This window comes from Anastrepha ludens, chromosome X (assembly GCF_028408465.1).
Source record: "Anastrepha ludens isolate Willacy chromosome X, idAnaLude1.1, whole genome shotgun sequence".
In the NCBI taxonomy this organism is placed as follows: Eukaryota; Metazoa; Arthropoda; class Insecta; order Diptera; family Tephritidae; genus Anastrepha; species Anastrepha ludens.
Window position 1 is genome coordinate 82,591,863 of NC_071503.1, and position 16,579 is coordinate 82,608,441.

General features: G+C 40.5%; 1 protein-coding gene across 1 annotated transcript in view; it reads left to right on the forward strand.

Moving 5' to 3' along the window:
• The window catches only part of LOC128869190 (uncharacterized), a 586,599-nt gene that overhangs the window by 501,660 nt on the left and 68,360 nt on the right, over nt 1-16,579 (forward strand). Inside the window, exons 14-18 of the mRNA XM_054111701.1 lie at nt 3,820-4,101; nt 4,166-4,387; nt 4,466-4,632; nt 7,010-7,295; nt 7,393-7,750. Coding sequence (XP_053967676.1) covers nt 3,820-4,101; nt 4,166-4,387; nt 4,466-4,632; nt 7,010-7,295; nt 7,393-7,750 — 1,315 coding nt within the window. The remainder of the gene's footprint in view (nt 1-3,819; nt 4,102-4,165; nt 4,388-4,465; nt 4,633-7,009; nt 7,296-7,392; nt 7,751-16,579) is intronic.

Genomic DNA, 16,579 nt, shown 5'->3' on the forward strand with positions numbered 1-16,579 from the left:
AGCAAGAGGGAATATATCGGAACAGTAGTTGTCAATCCAAACAAAAAATTTACCATTGGACAGAAATGACTTTATGAGATTTAACAGCTTTTTCCCGATTTTCCAAGACTTGGACTCGGTAAGAATAATATGGCTGCCTATTATATTGTAAGCCTTATCAAAGTCCAAGGGTATCCTGTTGCATAAGCGGAAGAAGAGGGGGTCCATAACACATAATCCTTTTTGAAAAGCGGTTTGATAGGAGTTCGATAAATTGTTTTTATCAGCGACCGGGCCCTCTGATGTTTGTATCAAGGAGATATGTTTGCGTCGACCAGAGGAAGTAAGATCTTTTATATTCGACCAAATATTTTTTGTACTACAAGAAGGTGTAAGATCTTGAAATGCTGTTTCTTTGATGCCTTGAGCTCTCGTCTAAATAAAGAATTCTTCCTCTTCTTCTTAATTGGCGCGATAACCGCTTCGCGATTTTGGCCGAGTTAAACAAATCGCGAAAGTCATTGGACACACTAAGTGAAGCCAAGTCCTTCTCCACCTAATCTTTCCAACGCAGAGGAGACCCTCCTCCTCCTCTGCTACCCCGGACGACATGACCCAGCCAACGTTGCCGCTGGATCTTTATTCTCTGCGCTATGTCTATGTCGTCGTAAATCTCATACAGCTCATCGTTCCATCACCTGCGATATTCGCCGTTGCCAAAGTGCAAAGGTCTAAATATCTTACGTAGAATCTTTCTCTCAAACACTCCAAGCGTCGCTTCATCGGATGTTGTCATCGTCCAATCTTCTGCGCCATACGTTAGGATGGGCATGATGAGAGTCTTGTAGAGCGTTAGTTTTGTTCGTCGAGAGAGGACTTTACTACTCAGTTGCTTACTTAGTCCAAAGTAGCACTTATTGGCAAGAGAGACTCTACGTTGGATTTCAAGGCTGACATTGTTATCGGTGTTAATGCTGGTTCCTAAATAAACGAAGTCTTTTACAACTTCGAAATAATAACTGTCTACACTGACGTGGGTGCCGATACGCGAGTGCGCCGACTGTTTGTTTGAAGACGTTTTGTCCTCGTTCTCCACCAGACCCATTCACTTAGCTTCTTTATCCAGTTTGGAGAAGGCAGAACTAACAGCGCGGTTGTTAAGGCCGATGATATCGATATCATCGGCATACGCCAAAAATTGTACGCTCTTATAAAATATTGTGCCTGAGCGATTAAGTTCTGTGACTCGTACGTTGCTCTCCAACATCACACGACAGCGAGTCACCCTGTCTGAAACCTCGTTTGGTATCAAACGGCTCGGAGAAGTCCTTCCCAATTCTGATGGCGGTGCTGGTGTTGAGCAACGTCATCTGTATTAGTGCCCAGCCGTATTAGTTTTGCGGGGATACCCAATTCAGACATCGCGGCACACAAGTAACTCCTTTTCGTACTGTCGAATGCAGCTTTGAGGTCGACGAATGGATGGTGTGTGTCGATTCTCCTTTCATGAGTCTTTTCCAATATTTGTCGTATTGTAAATATTTGGTCGATGGTAGATTTTCTAGGTCTAAAGCCACACTGATAAGGTCCAATCAGTTGGTTGACGGTGGGCTTGAGCCTTTCACACAATACGCTCGCTAGCGGTTCTAGGCGATATTTAGAAGACTAATCCCGCGATAATTGGCACAAATTGCAGGATCACCCTTCTTATGGATTGGGCAGAGACACTTAAATTCCAATCGGCAGGCATGTTTTTAATCCGACCATATTTTGCATAGGAGCTGGTGCACGCAATTTACCAGCTCCTCGCCGCCATGTTTGAATAGCTCAGCCGGCAGTCCGTCGGCACCCGTGGCTTTGTTGTTCTTTAGCCGCGTTATTGCTATTCTCACCTCGTCATGATCGGGTAGCGGAACGACAATTCCGTCGCCAACTATTAGGGCATCGGGATCTTTACATTCTCTGTGACATGCGCAGCTGTCACAGTTTAACAGGTTCGAGAAGTGTTCCCCCCATAATTTAAGATTGCTCTGTACGTCAGTCACCAGATCGCCATCTTTGTTCTTAAAGGAAAACGCCCTGGTCTTAAAATCTTCTGTAAGCCGCCGAACTTTCTGGTAGAATTTTTGGACGTTCTTCCCATCGGCTAGCATCTCAAGCTCCTTGGACTCAACTATTTCGGCCTCTCATTTCTTCTTTCGGATAATACGTCTCTCTTCCTCCTTTAACTCTCTGTACCGATCCCACATGGCTCGCTTTGCGCCCGATGGCAACGTGGCTCTATAGGCAGCATCCTTTCTTTCTGCGGCAGCGTGATATTCCTCGTCCTACCAACTGTTTTTTTCGTGCTCGCCGGCGTCCGATTTCTTCTTCGGCGGCAATACGTAGGGAACGACAAATGTTGCTCCATTGTTCATGCATGTCGGTTTGTTGGGCATTACACTCTGAGAGCAGGAGTGAGAGTCGAGTGGCGAATCTTCTGGCTGTCTGTTGTGATTGCAGCTTTTCGCTTGTGAACATTCTTTGCGTAGGTAGATGCACGTTTTCTGCTGCACAGAGGCGTGTGCGCAGTTTGGCTGCAACAAGGTAGTGATCGGAGTCGATGTTGGGTCCTCGGATCGTACGTACATCTAATACACTAGAAGTGTGTCTTCCATCTATCACAACATGATCGATCTGGTTTCGCGTTTTTCGCTCAGGAGACAGCCAGGTAGCTAGGTGTATCTTTTTATGATGGAATCTCGTGCTGCAGACTACCATGTTTCGGGCCCCGGCGAAGTCGATCAGCCTGTATCCGTTACCGGATGTTTCGTTGTGTAGGCTGAATTTTACAACTGTGGGACCAAAAATTCCCTCCTTGCCCACCCTGGCGTTGAAGTATCCAAGCACGATTTTTATGTCGTGGCGGGGGCTGCGCTCATAGGAAAGTTCCAAGCGCTCATAAAAGGAGTCTTTAGTCTCCTCGTCCTTCTCCTCCGTCGGGGTGTGGGCGCAAATTAGCGAAATGTTAAAAGTGGCGGGTCCCAAACACAGCGCACAACCAGCTATACTGGAATGTTGGGAGTTACATATTAGCACTTGGCAAATCACAAAATTATATGGTACCGCGGTCCCGTATCAGTCGGCTTTTTGCAACGAGTGAATTTATAAAATTAGTCCATTTACAAACACATACATAAAGCGTTATCAATTTAGAGGTATCGAATTTTAAATTGAAATAAAACAACGAAAATTCAAATTAATTGGGGAACCTTTTTTATTTGTTTATAGAACCATTCATGGCATTTCTTTTTTAAATTAATCCCTTTGAATTGTTAACCGCACTTGTGCCGTAATTCGGTCATTTGAATGACTCTCTGGAGGGCTTCGTCCGGTATCTCGTCAATAACTTTACTAATGGTGGTATTCAATACCTCATTCGAAGCTGGATGATCCACCAATCATTTAGATTTTACATACCCCCACAAATAATAGTCCAAAGGTGTGATATCACACGATCTTGGTGGCCAATCTACTGGTCCGAGACGAGAGATAAATTGCTCACCGAAACGACGTCGCAGTAAATACATTGTTTCACTGGCTACATAGCAAGTAGCGCCGTCTTGTTGAAACCTGCTTGCTGTGTTAAATAAATTGATTTAAATGCAAATGATTAAATTTATATACCTTTGTACAGAAGCTGCATAAGTGTTAAGAAGAGTTCATTAATAAAATTCCTTCAAGATATTGATAAAATGATGTTTCTGTGAAATTATTTATAATATGTAGTCATGGTTTAAGTGTACGCCAACTATTAACGAATTCAAAAGTAAGCCTCTGGATTAATTTTATCCTAAAAAGCTCTCAGCAGCGACGATGTGGGGTCTATTCGCGGTCGATATGAAGTATGCATTGGAAGAGCATGAACAACATCGCCTTTGCAAATCGTCAGCATATATGAATCTACATTTTCGGGTAAAATGGCTTTACAGTAATTATGTGAAGGAGGTCCCACCATACAAGGGAGCTGTTCCTGAATATCCCGCCTGGTTCGAGCCGTTTGTCATGCAATGGTTAAATGAAAACGACGACGTGTCGTTAGAATATCTACATGGTGCGTTCAATCGTGATAAGAAAGATGGGGTGAATATATGAAATGTGTATTTCTATATACAATTAAATATATAACTGACTTTTTTACATACAGTTCCAAAAGAGCAGCGAGCATGCCTTATTTTCAAACTCAGTAGTTGATGTATTTACTCAATTGACGCAGTGTTTCGATGTTGTTAGCAAACTCGAGTGTCCGGATCCAGAAATCTGGAAGCGTTACATGAGACGTTTTGCTAAAACAATCGTAAAAGTTCTGATCGCGTACGCTGATATCGTCAAAAGAGAATTCCCTGAGCATATGAAAGATGAAAGAATTGTATGTATAATATTTTCAACTTGACCAATTAAATAAATGTGTAAGTATGTACCTCGTTTTTTTTATTATTCTCAACAGGCGTGCATACTTATGAACAATATACAACAACTGAGAGTTCAATTGGAGAAAATGTTTGAATCAATGGGCGGTGATAAGCTGGAGGAAGACGCTGCAAATATTTTAAAAGAATTACAACAAAATCTTAACTCAGCATTGGATGACTTAGCATCACAATTTGCTGTTAGGTATAATAAGAAATCAATTTGATGGCAGCAAAAAATTTACGACGTGCAAATCGGGATCAACCGATAACGTTGTATAAAATTTTATATTTTTTGACATACATAGCAAGTGGTGTGGGTAGTTGAAACAAATATTTTCTAATATCTCTTGAGAGTAAAATACTTTCTAACATTTTCTAGTTTTTACGAGTATTTTCCGTACAGAAATGCAAATAGCAAGCAAATCTCTTGAAGCATAGTATTAGGTTGGGGAATAAGTTCGTAGCGTTTTTACCGAAGACTTTAATTTAAACAAAAAAAATAATAATTATATCAATAAGTTAATTATTTTGTTAGAAGACAAGGCCCTTCATATGGTTTGACAGTGAGCGGAAGAGATGGTAATCGGTCAGTGCAAGGGCCGGAGAATACGGTGGGTGTTGAAGGACCTCCCATTCGAGCTCTTGCAGTGCGGCTTTGACGACTTGTGCAACAAGGGGCCTGGCGTTGTCTTAAATGAGTATGGTTTGACCATGTCGATCAGGTCTTTTCAGTCAGGTCTCATTCACGCGGCGAAGCTGGGCAATGTAAAGCTTCTTGTTGACCGTGGCTTTCTTTACGAGCATTTCGCAGGGCGCCATGCCCTCCCAGTCCCACCAAACACATATCATGATCTTCTTTGGATGAAGATCCGGCTTGCCTCGCCTATTGATGTATAGACACTTTCCCTTATCGCTCGGGACGATTCGGTACTAAAAGCGCTGTTTGTAGCCGTGTGTTGCTCGATGGGGGGGGCGAGATGCTGAGAAGCAATTTGAAGGCGACTTTCTCTGTATTTTTCGTTGAGTTCCTTAGGCCCCCAGGCTCCTAATTTTTCCTTAAATCCCATTGAATGAAGGTGATTCAGAATCGTTGTATGATCGCCGCTCATTTTGCCCGCCAATTCACGACTGGTTTGGCGACCGTTCTCCTTCAAAATTCAGAAGGCCTTCCATTGCAAGACGTGTCATTGACGTCAAAGTTGCCATTTTAGAACTTTCAATAGCTTCAGGAATTTCCCGAACCCAGCCTCTAACATATACATACTTTGTTTTGTTCGCAGCCCTGCTTGGTGTGGCATGGATTCACCGAAACGAAGCTCTATTTAGTTGAATTATAGTAAAGGGTTTTCTAATAAGAGGTGTTATTTTAATATTCAAAGAAAAATGCTATTTTTTAATATAAATGCTCGGATGTTTATTTCATTATAAAGAGGAAGGTATGCCGTTAATAGTGGAAAATAACATTAGGCAAATGACCACCACGACCACGCTTACAGGACAATATCCTTTTCAGAAAATTTTACATAACCGATTTGCAAAGTGGCTGCCCTATGACCTCGATAGCCTCACGAATTCCCTCTTTGAGGTATTGAATTGACCCTGGGCTCTTGGCGTAGACCTTCTCTTTCACATGGCCCCAAAGAAAAAAGTCACAAGGTGTTAAATCACAAGATCTCGGTGGCCTATTGTGATCACCTCTTCGAGAGATAACACGGTCCGGAAACGTTTCCCGTAAATGAATGATCAATGGTTTCATTGCTTGTGTGGCACGAAGTGCCATCTTGTTGAAAATAAACGTTGCCCAGATCAATACCATCCAATTCCGGCCATAAAAAAACGTTAATCATCTCTCGATAGCGCAATCCTATTCAATATTATTTGAAAACCCTCTGTAAATATCTTCCCTTTTTTATGTTGCATGAACCGAGATCTACTCTTAGCGTATTTCAGCTAAGTGAGCATACATTTCCAACATATTGTCAAATGCCATTTGTCGAGGATGAGTTCTTTTCTTTCAATTCTCGGGCTGTTTTCTTTGGCTATCATTTATTGAGGTGCATGCCTATCCAGTACTAATGTCTTTATACAATACAAACAAGATTCACCTTTTTTCCAACCGATCGAGGAATGTATCTGAAGAACGGTGAAATGTCCACTAGACAGGTCACCAAATACAGAAATAATCAAGATTGTGGGTCTTGACTATCGCGCTTTGAAAATACTCGTAATTGCAAAGTGAAATTAATATTCAAATTTATAATATGTCCACTGGCGGAGTCGGGGCACTTCATCAACATACCTATATGGCTGGTAGGTTGTGCTGGCTGTTGGCTGGTGACTTGTTGCTTGTTACTTATGCCAACTAGTCTTTTATAATATCACCTAAAGAAACTTTAGCTTTCCCTTTTCCTTCTTCTTCTTTTTGATTGATTTGAGTGTGATAACCGTTTAAGCCACTTAGGCCGAATTTAACAAATCCTGCTAGTCATTTCTTTCTCGTGCTAACAAGCACCTGTTAGACACACCAAGTGAAGCTAAGAAGTGATAAAATATGCTTATTATTCTAACCTTTTCGACAGCCTCGAACCACGTATAACACAGTCAGTACGAGAACTAGGAGATCTGCTGCTCTCTATAAAAGGTGGCGGTAATATTAATTCCAATCAAGCGGCGCAGAGGAATGCGGTTGCTGTTGAAGCTGATGAAGTACTTCGGCCACTAATGGATTTGTTGGATGGATCACTAACCCTTTATGCTCAATCCTGTGAGAAGACCGTTCTCAAACGGTTACTCAAAGAGCTATGGAAAATTGTTATGCGTATTCTAGAAAAGACTATCGTATTACCTCCAATGACTGATAAAACTGTAAGTGAAGAAAGGAAACTATATACTTATTTTTATATATACAAGCATATTATTTATTTCATTCTTTACTTCTTTGGTCGTTTATTCCCCTTAACAGATGATGTTTAAACATCTAACGGATAATGCTAAGAATCTTGCATCGAATGCCAAAATCGAAGACATGGGTAGACTATTCAAAAGTCATATGGCCGGTAAGCAAGATGTGAAGAGCGCTCTTAGTGGTGTAATGGACATATCCAAAGAAGTGGAAAAGAATTTATCACCTAAACAATGTGCTGTACTTGATGTAGCTTTAGATACCATAAAGCAATATTTCCATGCTGGTGGTAATGGGCTAAAAAAGACGTTCCTCGAAAAATCATCAGAGCTGCAAAGTTTACGATACGCCTTAAGTTTATACACACAAATGACGGATACGCTTATTAAGACTTTTATTTCGAGTCAAGTACATGAAAGTAAGTATGTTTCTTACGAAGTAGAACTTTATAAATATGCATATATTCATGAATACTATGCAGTGTTGCCGGGAACGACGTCCCAGATACTTAAGATTTAGGTCAACTCTGATCAATTTGATTATGTAGCATGATCTCCAAAACTTAACTGTTTTCGAGATATTCGATTTTAAAGATTACAAGCAAAATACTTTTTTGCTTATCTGTACGACCACTTTCTTTTAAATGTTAGTTCGAGGGTCCGATTTTTTTCGGTTTTTAATTACTTAATAAAATTCATCTATAAAATTTGAATGAAGTTTTGAAGTAAAGATTTTTCCCTCAGCGTTTCCTATTTCACATCGGCAAAAAAACTGTTTGTGTGAAAACTATTCTGCAAAATATTTAAAAAACTAGTAAGTATTGTTATGGCCGCCGCTGTAGCCGGACGGATTGGCGCGAGATAAGTTTAAGTGCAAGTCGCGGCTTAAAAAAAACCAATTTGCGTCTTTATTTGTGTCAACGATATACTATACAATTCTTTAATGAGTTCTTACAACTTACATTTATAGTGATCTTATGCCTACGTCATCGAAAAAATACTTATTGGCAATAGTTGATTCACTTGTACAATAATTATTGTACCAATTATAATTGGTGAATCAACGAAATATTTCTTATTACTAATATTACATTTCTTGGCAATAGTTTAATTAGTGAATCAACGAAATATTTCTTATTGCACTTCTTTCATTGCAAGCTAATTGGCATATCACTTGTGAAATGAAGTGGTGCAATGACACTTATTTGGTTGGGTGTCGTGTTACGACGACCAGTCAACTTCAATTTTTGGAGTGGCTGCTGTCTTCTACGAGTATCTGATTCTATAGCTTTCTGAATATTTTGGAAAGTTTTGTTAAAGTTATCGTTGATTTTAATATTCTTATTTATAGTGTCTATGGCAATATGGTTGTTCGTATCAATAACTTTGAGATGCTCTTGTATATTTTATCTATCATCGTCGTCCATAGCCCCATAGAGCCATTTCATTGTTGTACCGAATATGTTAATTAGTCCTCTTTTTTGTTTATGTGGCAGTAATGTGTAAAGTTTAGTTCGTAGTGTCGCAAATTCCTGTGTAAGAATTTGTTCTTTTTTCGGTCAGTGTAGAATCCATCGCTAAATTTTCTAGTTCGTCAATAATATTTTCTATTTCCTTTGGTCTAATTATGTGGAGAACGATATCGAAATCGGTAATTACCTGTACGTTTTCAAGTTTTATTTCGCCAAATCCGTCTTCACTTTTAATGTCTTAATTTATTATTGTTGCGTTCGTTCCTGTTGTTACCTGCTGGTAATTTCACTTCCTATCGTATTTAACAATAGATTCGTAAATCATTCGTATATGCGTTTGTGGGGCATTACCTGTAATTGCATGTACGCACTGTACAACGCGTTGATACAACAATCGCAGCGTGTGTGTGGGGCATAAGGATTGTTGATACAAAAAGGCTGCGAGTATACGTTGTTTTAGTATTTTTGTTCCTCGCGTTCGTGTAGGTTGATAGTAGTTGGTGGAAGTTTGATTGTATTGGATAGCAGTTGGTTCTTTGGTTTTTGCTATTTAGCTAAAAGAGACATTTCTATCATTTATTAATATTTAATTGTATAATAAATATTTGCCTGTACATACACTTCAAAATCTGCCTATAATAATAAATAAAAATATAAATTGGAAAAACCCAAATTGGTGACCCCGAACAAAGAGCATTTTCATAAAAAAGTGTTTTCCGAGAAAATTGTGGACATTTCTAATACGGCGAGCGTGCATCAACCATAACCTAAATTTCACCTGCACCTGCATACTAACATAACCGCACATTCCACCACGTGTAACCAACGCTTGTGGTATTACACCACAGTTCGGAATTTAACGGCGAAATTTAATACAAACATTGGAAAGGGGCTTGTATTGATGCAACGCGGTTGGTAGGAATTACCTTCCGCATTTAACTCAAAATTCTATGCAACCATACAAACAATTGTACTATTAATGCAACTTTAAAACGTAATTCAACGTGCAAATACAACATTTTGGATGCAGTATTTTTTCGAATGAGAATATCATCAAACAACGAGAAGCCTTATCTACGACCAAGAGAGCAAATACCAATCGAGGTTTTGGAAGCCATTCAAGGGAACCTACAATCAATATTTACCAGAATGATCCAAGGAGACTGCACACCTGGAACCTCTTCAGGAGCCTCTCAACGGCAACTACAACAAGAATTTCGCGAAAATGTGAGTACCTTCACCGATCAGCCTTTACAAAGTAGTCATATTGCGGTTAAACCACCCGTTTTCTTGAAAAGTAGCCCTCATACATTTTTCATTCAAATAGGGGCGTCTTTTCGACGCGCTAACATTTCTCGCGATGATACAAAATACGACCACGTGGTCGGCGCATTAGACGCGCAAATTCTCGAACTGGTCAGCGATTTTCTTCGCAATCCTCCCGAAACGGACAAATACGAGTGTCTCAAAAGTAGAATTATCGCGGAATTCGCGGACTCCGAATCGAAAAAAATTCGAAAGTTACTTAATGACGTTGAGCTTGGTGACCGTAAACCATCTCAGCTTTTGCGCCACATGCGTGACCTGGCCGGAAGCTCAGTTTCGGAAACAATTTTAAAAGCCTGGTGGATTGAAAGATTGCCTGTTACACATCGAGCTTGCTTGATAATTGGTGATGAAGATTTAGATATATGCGCCAAACGCGCCGATACGATCATGGACTTTGTTGGATCCACATCCTCACAAGTCATGGCAGTGAAAGCTGGTGCCAGTACACCACATAAAAATGAACAATTTGAGGAAATCCTCAACAATATTAAAGCTTTGACACAGACAGTTGCTAATTTGGCAACCCAGTTGACCACTCCCGGTGATCATTCACGGTCACGATCACGAAGTGGCAACAAGCAGGATGCACGTTCAAGCTCCGGCGACAACGGTAATGCCAAACCGTTTTGCCGATACCACTACAAGTTCGGTGGCGCAGCACTCAAATGTGTTCCCCCGTGCAAATTTTATGATAAAAGACCGGAAAACTAAATGCCGCTTCCTTAGGGGCGACAGACGAAGCGGAAGTCATGACCAGTCGTCGATTGTTCATTACAGACAAAAACACCTGCAGGAATTTTCTCATTGACACCGGCTCCGATATCTCAATTACCGCGTATTTTCGGTAACGAATCGGCCGGCCCGTCCTCATATCGTTTATTTGCCGCAAACGGCACTCCCATTAAGACTTTCGGCCAACATCAGCTTAGCCTGAACATTGGCCTCAGGAGCAATTTCACGTGGCCATTCATAATTGCCGATGTAGATAAGCCAATCATCGGCATAGACTTTTTAAATTACTACGGTCTCATTACTGATGTCAAAAAGCGCAAAATTATTGACGAAAAAACCCAACTGGTGGTTAAATGCAATTCCATTATGACTCCATATGAACGTTTATCCACCATCAATGTGCAGTCCAAGCAATAGTGCATGGGCTAGTCCATTACACATGGTTCCCAAAAAAGATGGGCGCTGGCGATTTTGCGGTGACTATCGGCGTCTCAATGCCATTACAGTACCAGATCGCTATCCCTTGCCTCATATCCATGACTTTACACAAAAGTTTGCTGGATGCAAAATTTTCTCGATCATCAATTTGGTTAGTGCTTACAACCAAATTCCAATTGATAGGTCTGACAAGGAAAAAACGGCCATAATCACCCCATTTGGCCTATATGAATTTAACGTCATGACATTCGGTCTCAGAAATGCTTCGCAAACATTCCAAAGGTTCATAAATAAGCTGTTCATGAATTTGGATTTCGTTTTCGTCTACATAGACGATATTTGCGTGGCTTTGGTTAACGAAACCGAACACCGGAAGCATCTTCCCATAGTTTTCGAGAGATTAAGCGCTTACAATTTGAAGATTAATCTCGCCAAATGCACCCTCGGCCAGCCCGAAATAGTTTTTCTCGGCCACACGATTACGGCAGATGGCGTCGCGCCTCCTAAGGCCAAAACCGATGCCATTTCTCAGTTCAAAATACCGACAGTAGCTCATGAATTCCGCCGATTCTTGGCACTCCTCAATTATTCTCGTCGTTTTTTGGCTAATGCTGCTTATACGCAAGGAAAACTACAATCTCTCATTGTCGGAAATACAAAAAATGGCAGAACGCCATTGATCTGGACTGAAGAGGCGTCCGAGGCGTTTGAACAATGCTAGTCTGATCTGGCTAAGGCCACACTGCTGGCACATCCTTTGCCGAATGCCCAACTGATTTTAAATGTTGATGCCAGCAATTTTTCGGTTGGTGCAGTTTTACAACAGCGAGTGGGTAATGATTTACAACCCCTAAGTTTTTTTTTCAAACGAATGTCTGATACCCAAAAGAAATACAGTACCTACGATCGTGAATTATTGGCAATCTACTTGGCTGTCAAGCATAATAAATACATGATCGAGGGTCGTGAATGCATCATTCTCACCGACCACAAGCCCATTACGTTTGCTTTCAAGCAAAAACCGGAAAAAGCTTCGCCCAGACAGTTAAGGCATCTTGACTTGATTGGCCAATATTGCGCAGACATCCGGTGCATATCGGGCAAAGATAACGTTGTGGCAGACGCTCTATCAAGACTCGAATCCATTTCCAAAAGCGAAATTGGCCATCGTGATATCGCTCAGTTGCAAAGCAATGATGAGGAGCTGACATCATTGTTGAGTCCAGATTCCAACACTCATATCAAGCTTCACAAAATCACGATTCATGATTCTGATTTACCCCTATTTTGCGACATTTCCCAGGAGAGGGTTCGCCCTTTCATTCACCCAGCTTTACGAAAACAAATTTTCAATCTGGTACACAATGTTTGTCATCCCGGCAAACATGCTACCAGCAAGCTTATCACAGAACGCAATTTCTGGCCAGACATGAAAAAAGACGCCACGCGTTGGACAAGTCAATGTCTCGATTGCCAAAAAAGTAAAATTTCTCGACATAGTCGAGCAACTCTTGCTGAGTTTAAAATTCCTGATTCCAGATTTCACCATGTCAACATCGATTTGATTGGTCCTCTGCCGGTCTCAAATGGTTTCCGTTGTTGTCTCACTTGCATTAACAGATTCCCCCGATGGCCCACGCCCATTCCACTGCAGGATATATCGGCGGAGGCTGTCGCAAATGCTCTCTTAAACGGATTGATCTCTCACTATGGGGTTCCACGCGTTATCACAACGGATCAAGGTAGGCAGTTTGAATCCGCTTTGTTCAGGGAACTATCAAAAATTCTTCGATTCAAACACAATCACACGACTGTGTATCATCCACAAGCGAATGGCATGATCGAACGTTTTCACCGAACGCTTAAAGCTGCGATCATGTGCAAAAACGATGCCACGTGGTCCAATTCACTTCCTCTCATTATGCTTGGCCTCCGCCCTTCACACAAGCCAGATTTAAACGCTTCGCCACCCGAGCTCTTTTACGGTACAACCTTGCGTCTCCCCGGTGATTTTTTTCAGTATTCCAAAGAACTTGAGTATTCGACCGAATTCGTGAGCGGGTTGAGGAGTACCATTGAGCAGTTACGTCCGATCGCGTCGTCCAACCATGCAAATATTAAAAGCTACATTCAGAGTGGCCTTGCCAACTGCACTCACGTTTTCTTACGCGACGATTCGCAAATCGTTAAAACGTCCCTATGACGGGCCTTACAAAATCATTAAACGTGGGGATAAGACCCTTGACATTGTCATTCGAGGCAGATCGGTGACGGTAACCACAGATAGAGTCAAGGCTGCGTGCTTAGACTCAAATTTTGTTGACCAAAATTTACCTCCTAGTATTAATAGAAATCAAGAGGCTCAACCAACAATTACTCCTAAGCAAAATGTACAGCCATTAGATTTAAGTTATTGTACAAAAAAACAACCTATTAGTAATAAGAATGGGGATGCCACACATCCATTGTAAGACCACAGCGCTTCGTTTCTTTTGTATCGTGATCGGTTGATCACTGGTGGGGGAGTGATGTGGGGCATTGCCTGTAATTGCATGTACGCACTGTACAACGCGTTGATAAAGCGTGTTTTTTTTAGAGGTTAGGTTTTCAAGATGAAATAAAACGTATATAATTTAATGTTATGGCCAAGAATTTAGCTTTATTATAAAGATAAGGGTTCGCCATTATGTTTTAAAAATGATTTCGGGCAAGTGGCCGCCGCGGCCTTCTCTTCCAAGACGTCAATCGTCTCGGGCTTATCTGCGTAGACAAGCGACTTCACATAGCCCCACAAGAAATAGTCCAGCGGTGTTATATCGCACGATCTTAGAGGCCACGCCAAAGGTCCACGGCGCGAGATAATGCGCTCACCAAAAGTTTCCTTCAATAAATCGATTGTTGCGTTGGCTGTATGGCATGTAGCGCCGTCTTGTTGGAACCAAAGGTCGTCCAATTCAGGCACGAAAAAGTCATTAATCATGGCTCTATAGCGCTCTCCATTGACTGTAACATTATGGCCGGCTTCATTTTTAAAGAAATATGGACCAATGATTCCCTCTGCCCATAGAGCACACCAAACACTGACTTTTTGAGCATGTAACGGCGTCTCAGCAATGGCTTGTGGATTATGTCCACTCCAAATGCGACAATTTTGCTTATTGACATACCCATTCAACCAAAAGTGAGCTTCATCGCTGAAAAAAAAAACTTCAAAGAAACATATTTGCATACATACATACATATATGGGACAACTAAGTTCTATTGCATCTTTAATAAATATAGTGTTGCACGCATATGTATGCACTGAAGCAACATGACCTACCTCACGAGCATCGCCTTATCATATTTCATGCAATAATTAGGGAGTAAATATTCGAATGATCGAATTCCTGCAAATGCTAAAACAACTTCTTCTGCATATGCATCGACGTATATGCACACTTGATGCCCTGACTATATATGTATATATGTACGTTCAATTGATCAAATAAAAAAATTCTGTATACAAAACGCTTCATTACCAGGCACACAGGAAGATGGCATATGCAAATATAAATATGTGAATTGAATTCAAGCAAAACAATGCTTATTAATATACACATATGCATGTACATACAACCGCACACACAGGACACTCACTTTATTCCTCAAAATGCGTATGTCGTTCAAAGCTAAAATTCTATGCCTAGCGACTACAAGAACAGAATGCAGTCATAGACGCAGGCGTAGCGGCCACCATTCTAGTTGCCATAGCGCTGAACAGTCGCGGCGGTGCCGAACAGTTTCAACTATTGTACTGTGCAACAAAAACTCATCAAAAAATTCATTGATAAATTCGAGCTCATAGTTCTAAGAGCAAGTACTTTCATTCATAAAACGAGCTGCCCATATGCCAATTTTCGCGACCATTCGAAAATAGTCAATATTGGAATATTTCGCGTGGAATTATTTGCCAATATTTTATAAATCTTAAATTTTTGTCATGTCGAGTGGCCGCGGCTCCGTATGTATGTATGCACCCTTATATGTACATATGTAAATATGTCTTCTAACTGTGCGACAGTCGCGAGTTAATGCGACTTCCAGCGAATCACACATTGCTGTCCGCAAAGCCGCATATATGTACCTTATGATCAGAAAGTACCGGGAATGTTTAAATTAAACAAAACTGAGTTAAATTTAAGGCAAATTTATATTATCTCCTTCAAAATATGACCCGTCTGAAGCAACATACATGTGCCAACGTTTAACCCAGTCCTCCAAACACTCCCGGCCGATTTGTATTCTCTTTGATCAGTGCGATGGCGCGTTATCATCATGCAAAAACTGAGAATTGTTTGCTCACATTTCCGGGGGTTTCCAACACACAGCATCTCTCTAAGGTTTCAAAACGGATAAATAATATTCTCTATTTTGAATGTTTGGCCCGATGGAAGGTACTCATGGTGGACTATGCCTTGGCAATCGAAGGAAACAGTCAATATCACCTTCCCGGTTCTTTTTGCTTATAGGGTATACATATCCCATCTTTTCACTGACGGACAAGAAGACGGTCGCAGTTGCTGTTTTTTATATGCATACATTTTGCGTTCGTGGAAGGTTTGTATATATTTGTATACATATGCGTGTATGCGCGTTTGGCTTTCTGGATGCATCCATGGATATTAGAATATTTTCTCATCAATATGTGTATGTAAGTATTCAGATTTGACTGAAGAGATTAAATATAGGAATGCATATTCATATGATTCCCTTTATGGCTGTTTTACATATAAATTAATTCAAAAGAAGTATGAATAATGTTATATAGAAAATAAATTTCTAAATAACAGGTATTAGAAAAACCTGAATACACTATTTTAAATCAATTCTAATTAAATCAAATATAAAAAATGAAATAAAAATATCGAGCAAAAAACTGTGTATAGGATTTGAACCTGAGTCAAACCTGAGACTATGTACCGCATACACAACACGTCTTTCACGATTGCGCTAATTTACAATTATTAATGAAGTTATCTAAATCACTCATTTATTCGATTCGCACTTTTATATGCACATATTCTGCGTTAGTTGAAAGTTTAAACATATGTTAGTTACAATATGTTTGTGCAAAAGTTCAATTGCTCTTCAATTCTTATAGAGTTACATATGTACGTGCACACGCACTGGATCAACAATGGCCCATCTCCCGACGTACCACCTTATCACATTTACATTTGAATATGCATTCATTTGCTCCTTTGCAAAGGAAATTTTTTTCAATTTAGATTTAT